The sequence below is a fragment of the Lolium perenne genome, chromosome 7 (genome assembly GCF_019359855.2).
Source record: "Lolium perenne isolate Kyuss_39 chromosome 7, Kyuss_2.0, whole genome shotgun sequence".
In the NCBI taxonomy this organism is placed as follows: domain Eukaryota; kingdom Viridiplantae; phylum Streptophyta; class Magnoliopsida; order Poales; family Poaceae; genus Lolium; species Lolium perenne.
The window spans coordinates 63346763-63355538 of record NC_067250.2 but is presented as its reverse complement, the minus strand read 5'-3'; the positions used below and the strand labels follow the sequence as shown (position 1 = coordinate 63355538).

At 48.3% G+C, this 8776-nt stretch overlaps 1 protein-coding gene across 2 annotated transcripts; it reads left to right on the top strand.

The window, feature by feature from the left end:
* The first annotated feature begins 3372 nt into the window (after positions 1 to 3372).
* LOC127317281 (potassium transporter 24) lies at positions 3373 to 8138 on the top strand. 2 transcript variants are annotated; one of them, XM_051347809.2, is made up of 9 exons: positions 3402 to 4180; positions 4316 to 4796; positions 4888 to 4941; positions 5131 to 5391; positions 5494 to 5546; positions 6003 to 6126; positions 6236 to 6490; positions 6659 to 7065; positions 7228 to 8138. In XM_051347809.2, the coding sequence occupies exons 1-9, from the start codon at positions 4130 to 4132 to the stop codon at positions 7873 to 7875; spliced, it is 2334 nt and encodes a 777-aa protein (XP_051203769.1). In that variant the 5' UTR covers positions 3402 to 4129; the 3' UTR covers positions 7876 to 8138. The 2 variants fall into 2 exon arrangements, with proteins under 2 accessions (XP_051203770.1, XP_051203769.1); XM_051347810.2 differs by lacking the exons at positions 6659 to 7065; positions 7228 to 8138 and having other exon boundaries at positions 3373 to 4180; positions 6246 to 6408.
* Positions 8139 to 8776: the final 638 nt, after the last annotated feature.

Genomic DNA, 8776 nt, shown 5'->3' with positions numbered 1-8776 from the left:
TTAGTCCATAGGGATTGTCATTAATTACCAAAACCACACATGGGGGCTCCATGCACTTTCACCGTGCCACCACAGCCTTTGGCGGCAGGTGCCAGGTGTCGCTTGGCGAGCTTGCCGCCATGGCATAGGTGATCATTTTTATCAATTTCACTTGAAGGTGGTCCTTTTTGACAATTCACTTGTGCAGGTGGTCTGTTTTGCCAAACATTCCAAAGAAGTAACATTTTACTTTTGAGTATTAGGTCACAAGAGAAGAAGCCGATATCGAAACGGCGGGAGAAATGTGGTGTGGAAAAGCAAGCATATTAGAGCATCTCTAACGGTTGTAAAAGTGCGAACTTAAAACACAAGTTCGGGCTACTAAATTCGTGTTTACAGGTCGAAAAATTGCTGACACGGGTTTTGTGCCAGCAGCATCCGAAACCGTAAACCAGGTTTTTTCACAGATTTCATCTGCAAAATGATAATACACAAACATAAAATACATACAACAGCCGAGCATAAATAAAAAAATGTTTTCCGAACGGTTCCGCTGAATGTAGTTGTGGCCCAACACCGAGCTATGACTCCAATTCAGCAGGCTCTCGTGGTCCTCCAACTCCTTGACAGTGAGGATGAGGATGGTGATCTCGTTGTTGTCCTCCTGGAGCAGATCCTCGACATCGGAATCGTCTGAGGAGGACAAATCGGACAAAGATCAACATCGTCGAGAACTCCTCCGTCGAGTTCATCCTCGAATCGGGCGGCGCGACGGCGTGCAGGCTGCGGAGGTGAGAGAGCAGACGCGGGCGGGATGCGAGGCAACCGAGGGGAGCTCGGCGTCGGCAGACGCGGCCAAATCGGGCTGCGGGTGATGGTGGTGACATAGTCTGGTGGCAGCTCGCAGAACGGGTGAGAGGGCGAGCGGGTGGGGGGTGACACTTTAGCGCGGGATCTCGTTCAGTTCGGTCTCCGAGCCCGTGTATTCACAGACCTACGAGCATTTTTTTGCGCGTCCCTTAAATTTTTTTATGGATCGCCTAACTAATTTGTGCTGTTTTTCGAACCAAACCCGCAAATTAGTGGCTATTTTACAGTTTTTGCACTTTTGAGATGCTCTTACTACTATCTGGTAGTGATAGTCACGGCCAGCGATCTCGACCAATTCCCACCCATGGCGGCAAGGACCTAAAATGAGCAACCACATATCAACTTGCCTCCGCTATACCATCACCTTCCCGATACCTACTCACTCACTCACAATCTGGGCTTGTCCCCTGACCTCTACACACACAAGTAGATAAGGAAAACCCTAACCTCCCTCCGTGGCGCTCCCCAGGGCGCCGCCGGGGGGCCAAGCCCAATCACCGCAACCCCTCCCTCGAGCAGACTCTCACCCACCGCTGCCGCCGGCATCTGCCGCGGTGGCGGTGGCCCCTGGCGCCGAAGGTGCTGGGGTGGAGGAGCGACGGCGTTTCTCCGGTGTGGCTGGGGCGACATCGGTGACTTTTGGCGTTGGCAAAGGCTGGGGCGGCTTCCCCAGCCTGGCGGCAGTGGCACTACTCGCTGGATGGCGGTGGCTTTGCTGCAGGTCTAGGTCCCCCACCTAGGCCCGTCGTCCTGTGGCGGCGCGGAGGGGCGTAGGGTGGTGGATCGATCGGTGGAGGGTTGCGGAGAAGGCGCTACGGCTGGGGCGGTCCTCGGTGGTTGCTGCCGGCGGCGGCCTCAGTGCAGCCGGTGGCGGTGCGACCAAGGCCTGATCGCGGCTATGTAGCCTGCTGGTTCCCGCACCCCAGGGTCGTTCGTCTTGCCGGATCTTCGGTGTGACAGGCGGCGAGGATGGCCGTTTTCTGGTGTAAGTGTGGTGGTCCTAGGGTTCCTCACGCGCCAAGACGAAGACCTTCTGGATGTTGATCTTCTTCATCGAGCCAGAGTGATGAGTTACGGAAGGCCCCGTCGGCGAATGGAACAGTGCACCTTATGTCTGGAGTTCGCTGGATCGGGTGGTATTCGGTCGTGCGCACCCATGCTTTTATTCTGACCGTTTGGTTCTGGAGGGAGCGGCGCGAAGCTCTTTTTCTGTGTTGACATCAAGTGACTATGGATCCATGATGAAAGTCGGAAGAAGAGAATTTCATGAAGGCCGGATGGGAGGACTAGCTAAGGGAGGTTCAAGTGAGGGACTTGCTTGGTGTTCCGGGCTTCACAGCAGCGGTATGAAAGTGGGGGCGACAACACAGGTGAAGTTCAGAGTCCTACCTTTCAGGGTGAAAACCCAAGGTCAGGCCTTAACTGGTTGTGCCTGGCAATGACCTTGTTGGAGGCATTGTTTTGATAGCGGGGACTATCTTCAGGATGAAAACCTAAGATCTTTGATCGGGCGACGACAGTGTTAGATCATTGTTCCCTTCTTGAAGGCGTCGTTTTTGGAGAGTCTGTATTTCAGGTGTTGTCTTGGTGGTGGATGTATTGTTGTTGTTAGGCTCGAGATACTGTAGCGGGACTTTTGTTTCTTAGTTTTCTTTTCTTTTTTTGGTGTGTGTATCCGTAGTGCCATTATGGTGGTGCGTTATTGCAGAAGCTGGGTGTAATTGATATCTTTTAATATTAATATATTTCCTTTATCGAAAATACAAGTAGATACAGATCCCCATTCAAGTAGATACAAGTCTCACTCGCGCCCGTCCTGAGAGATGACAAATGCCTTGTTATTTTATCTGCCTGGGAAAGATTCAGAATTCTGCAAACGCTGAAGCTGCGGAAGCTAGGCCTTCAGGCAGTCAAAGCAGTAGTTGGTACTTTTGTATGTTTCCACTCTACTAATTCCCAGCGAGAATGTTTGCACAAATGAAAATGAGCAGGAATGTCTGATGTCTCCGTGGCTCCTTGCTCACCCTACCGCCCTCTGCCTCAACGAGCCGTACGGCGGAAGAGTTGCTACCTGGAGATCGATCAACATAGCACGTCTCACACAGGCTGCCGCGAATCAAACCCAGAAAGAGACCCTTGTAATTTCTATATAGAGCTGTCGCGTTGTCACGACACAAATCAGATCTTCTGTGTTTGACTTTGATGAAAAGGACAAACTACCTGTAGAGAGTAGAAATTTGGCACGAGTTGTGATCTTCAAATCGGGACCCTATTTTCGACACGGGTACCATATTGTTTCACAAGCTGCCGTATTTTCCACGACTACGTACGAAGACGAAGACAATTTACTTTTGAAAGCATCAAGGAAATGGTAGGAGAAATGTGGTGCGGAAAGGCAAGCATATGTTATCTGGTACTGGTAGTGATAGCCACAGCCAGCGATCTCTCGTCCACTTCCCACCCATATACTGTATGGCTGCAAGGACCTAAAACGAGCAATCACAGATCAACTTGCCTCCGACACGGCTAGCTATACTATACCAGGCACCACCTGACCTAACCGATACCCACTCACAGAAAATTTGGCAAGTCATCAGCATGATGTGGCCTTGTTCCCTGACCTCCGCACACACAGCTACACAAGTAGAGTAGATGCAAGTCTCACTCGACTAATTCCCAGCGAGAATGTTTGCAGCAAATGAAAATGATCAGCAGGGACAATATACAATTGCAGGAATATCTGCAGCAGAATAATAGTTGGAAGGATTAAAATAGTTGTCGGAGAGATCGGTTCAGTTGATTATTGGCCTCTTCTTCGATTCTTGCTTGCTTGTTCCAAATCGTGTCATTTTCTTGTCCTAGTGCGCATCACGCATGCCCCTTCTTTAATGGGAGTTTTTGTTGGCATTTGGATTTCTTGTCCTAGCGTGCCTGCGTGTGATAAGAACGAGCTAGCAAGTACGAGAGTTGGTACTAGCTAGCTAGTTGGTAGTTCTTGCGAGAAGAAGGAAGCTACAAGAAGGGTGTGTGCGTGCGTGGCGTGGCTTGGCTTTGGCTTGCTTCCGCTGCTCGCCCTCTCAACCCAAGCCCAAACCGAGAAATGTTGTTGCCCAGATAAAATCTTCTCTTCCCCGCTCGCGCTCCCGGCTTCGGCAACGGTGCAGCACACTGCGCGTGGGCGGGCGGGCGGGCGCAACGACGAAGGTGGCCAGTTGCACGCCGGGCGGTTGGCGGCAGTTCGGCAACGTGACGCGCGCGTGACCCACCAACGGACAGGAAAATGGACGCGGAGAGCGGCGGAGGCGCGGCGAGGACGCCGGCGCGGAGGAAGGTGAGTCTGGGCCGCTGCTTTATTGGATTCCGCCGTGTGCAAGATTTCGATCTCTGCTGCGGTTCTGGGCTCCACGGCGACTGACGACGGTTTCTTGGTTTCTTTGCCGGACGGCGGTTGCTCGCTCGCTCGCAGCGGCCGTGGAGCGCGGAGCTTCTGCTGGCGTACCAGAGCCTCGGGGTGGTGTACGGCGACGTGGCCACGGCGCCGCTCTACGTCTTCAAGAGCGCCTTCGCCGGCGGGGACATCGAGCATTCCGCGGGGAACGAGGAGATCTACGGCGTGCTCTCCCTCGTCTTCTGGACGTTGACCCTCATCCCGCTCATCAAGTACGTCTTCCTCGTGCTCCGCGCCGACGACCACGGCGAGGGCGGCACCTTCGCGCTCTACTCCCTCATCTGCCGCCGCGTCCGCGCCGGCCTCCTCCCCGGCGGCGGCGGCGGCGACCTTGCGGTGCAACCGCGCGAGGGCGCGGCGCCGGCGCCTGCGCTCCGCCTCTCGAGCGTGCGCGCCGCGCTGGAGCGGCACAGGGTCCTGCAGAGGCTGCTGCTCCTGCTCGCCCTCCTCGGGACCTGCATGGTCATCGGCGACGGCGTCCTCACCCCTGCCGTCTCCGGTCGGCGCCCTCCTCCCCCGCAGATTTAGTTGCCTTCCTGTTATTGCATTGGTACAGCCTGCCTGATGTCCTCTTCTTGCTCTGTTTTCAGTGATCTCGGCGGTGTCTGGGCTCGAGCTCTCGCTGGACAATAAGCAGCACGAATGTAGGTCAATTGCTTGCCCTGCTTGCGTTTGCAATTCCCCGATACCAATGTGTGGTTCCAATACTAGTGGATTCCGATTGAACACATTTTACCAATGGAGTTACCTGTTGCTCTTAGAAAAATTCTGAAACCTGAATATACGATTGTTGAGTAGTGTGTCTGAATCTGTTGTGACATGTTGGTTTTCAGATATACTGCTACCAGTAACGTGCGCTATACTGGTGGGCTTGTTCACCCTGCAGCACTACGGCACGCACAGGGTCGGCTTCATTTTCGCGCCCATCGTCTGCCTGTGGCTTCTCTGCATCAGCGCCATAGGGGTCTACAACATCATCCACTGGAATCCGCATGTGTACCGAGCTCTTTCGCCGTACTACATGTACAAGTTTCTTCAGAAGACTCAAACAGGTGGCTGGATGTCACTGGGTGGGATCCTTCTATGCGTAACCGGTATGGGCAGAATACAGGCTATTGTGCCGCATTTGACTCCACCACTTTGTTGTATGATGATGATAAGTCGACCACATTTAAAACCTTTATTCGAATTCGCAGGCTCTGAAGCTATGTATGCGGACCTTGGACATTTTTCACAGTCTTCGATTAAGGTAAGAGATGAGTGTCTTAGCTTGAAGTTTCATTTCATAGTCCTTTGCCACTAGGCCTGAATTATCATCCCTTTGCCTTTGAGTTAGCGAATTTTAGTTTCTGTACTACTAAGAGGGTGCATATGCATTAAATTCTGCAATGTTCAATAGGAGTACCATTGCACGCATCGTTTAAGTAATCGAAGTCCGCACATAAAACAGTTTCTGTAATACTATATGAAAACCAAGACTTGTGTTAGGACTTGGACTTTAAAGCAGTAAAAGTGAATTATTTGAAAGGAAAAATTATTTGAGGGTGTGCACTGGACTATTGGTCTCTCATGCAAATTTGTACGTTCCTTTTCTTTTTTACCAACAAACATATCTGGTTTTAGCTCCCTTACTGCTATGCTTTACTTCACCTTAAGTTCTTATTTATGTCTAAACTCCCTTGCCGCTGTGCTTTACTTCGAACAGATAGCTTTCACATCTTTAGTTTACCCAGCTCTAATACTGGCATATATGGGACAAGCTGCTTACATTTCGAGACATCACAATTTCGAGAATATTAATCATATTGGATTCTACGTATCCGTCCCAGGTACTCTTTATATTTTCATTTTCACCCTCACGGGTAACCACTTTTGTGAGTATAACTGTATAACAGGTTCTTCCTTTTATTATTTACTTACGAAATAATCTCTTTCTAGAAAAAATCAGATGGCCTGTTCTGGTGATTGCAATTCTCGCAGCCGTTGTCGGGAGCCAAGCAGTTATTACTGGCACATTCTCAATTATCAAACAGTGCTGTTCCTTAAATTGCTTCCCTAGGGTGAAGATTGTGCATACATCCTCTACAGTACATGGCCAGATATACATACCAGAGATCAATTGGATCTTGATGATACTATGCCTTGCTGTTACTATAGGCTTCAGAGATACGAAGCACTTGACAAATGCACAAGGTAACAAGCACATTTACATAATCTTATCATTATAATAACGCATGCATATTTTCCTCTTACCATGAACCACCAAAAGATGCAAACACTTTCTGTTAATCTTGTAATTTTGTATATAAATTTTATGGTCAACTTTAGATGCCAAGCTAACGTGGTTTTTTCATTGTTCAGGTTTGGCGATCATAACTGTTATGCTCGTCACGACTTGCTTGATGTCACTGGTTATAGTCCTTTGCTGGAACAAGAACATAGTGTATTCCCTTGGGTTCCTTTTTTTCTTTGGTGCAATTGAAGTTCTTTACTTCTCAGCATCCCTTGTTAAATTTCGCGAAGGGGCTTGGGTACCCATCACCCTGTCCTTCATTTTCATGATGGTGATGTGCGTGTGGCACTATGGTACCATAAAGAAGTATGATTTTGATGTCCAAAACAAGGTCTCTATAAGTTGGTTCTTGAATCTTGGCCCTTCCTTGGGGATTGTTCGGGTCCGAGGCATTGGGCTCATACATACAGACATCATGTCTGGTATTCCAGCCATTTTCTCTCACTTTGTCACCAATCTGCCTGCATTTCATCAGGTATCTTATCATCGAACTTTTCTTTATCATTTTTCTTTTAAAATACAAAAGAACACATTTCTAATATTCAATATATATTTTATACTAAATAATTTGGCTTAGATCACAAGTGCGTTCATCTAGCTAACTTTTACTACAATGTTCGTACATATTTTTCACCAGGTTCTGGTCTTTCTGTGCATTAAATCAGTACATGTACCACATATCCGACCTGAAGAGCGATTTTGGGTTGGTCGCATTGGCCCCAAACAATATCGTATTTACAGAGTGGTTGTCCGATATGGATACCGCGATGTGCCTAAGGATGATATAGAGTTTGAGAAGGACCTAGTCGGCAGCATTGCAGAATTCATCCGTTGTGGAGACTCTGACGATCAAAATGGCTCTCTAGACGGTGCCGCAGACTACTCCTTGGAGAGACTGTCTTCCATCAGCAAAGGTCTAACATTTCAGGAGGATGGCAGTGAGATTAATGGATCAGATTCGTCGATACTATCCCCAGATAACGAGATATACCAGAACGCGATAGCGCCAAAGGCCAAGAGGGTAAGGTTTGTGCTTCCAAAGGGTGCCCAGATTGACACCGAGGTGCGCAGTGAGCTGCAGGAACTGTCAGATGCTAGAGAGGCAGGCATGTCTTTCATCATGGGACGAGCGCACATGAAGGCAAAAAGTGGGTCTGGTTTGGTAAAGCGGATCGCGATAAACTTCATCTATGAATTCCTGAGAAGGAATAGCCGAGGTTCTGTAACTGCAGCTAACATACCTCATGCTTCGAGTTTAGAAGTAGGGATGGTGTGCCAGGTCTGATATGAGGTCACCACCACGGTTAGTTGTTCATATATCCATGTAAATATGTATATCCTAACAAGAAGAGGTATAGAGGATTCATGAAGCAGGGCACCGTTCGCCGAAAATTGTACATCAGAAGTATGCATAGTTTTCTCTTAGATGTCTTATGTTGAGCTGATCTTTGTTTTGGCTCTTTGATAAGTTGCTGTCACTACTGTCGTTTTCATCATATAAGGGTCGCAAAGCTAAATGATGAATAAGGAAGATATCATTTTTGTGCATGGGTTTGCTGCCTGGGCTGTTTTGGCACCTGAATAAGTTACACTCTTAAATTGTTTGTTGCAGAAACTGAGAGGAAGATGAAAAGTAATAGCTGTCATGCGACAAGGATTTGGCAGAAGTTGGAGTAAGGTTTTGTAAATAGGGTGTGCCTATGTCTCAGTTGACTGAGATTTTCTTAAGTCTCAGTCAACTCAGAAAAGTGCAATTGTAGTTCAAAGAAAAGTGCAACTCGTTTCAGTTGCATATTTCTATCAGAAAAGTACAATTGCACTTTTTTAACAGAAAAGTGCAACTCAAAGCACATTTTTGTAAGTGACCTTGACTTAAGAAAATCTCAGTTGACTGAGACATAGCAAAACCGTTGTAAATATTGATAATTCGTTATGTTATCCTTCGACAATGGAGTCCGGCTCCCAGGGATACGTGTGGGAAAAACATAACCGATTGAATAATGCTACACTTTGTTATTTGCTAGTAGAGAAAGATTTTTCCCATTACTCACAATCAAAACGTATTGTTGAGCAACTTCTAGGATTTAAAGTTTTTTGGTTTGAAAATAGTTGTATACAAGGCCACAAACTCAAATTAGTCGATGGAAATCCGAGTAACCGTCTCCAGCAGCATGCACCTAGTAGCC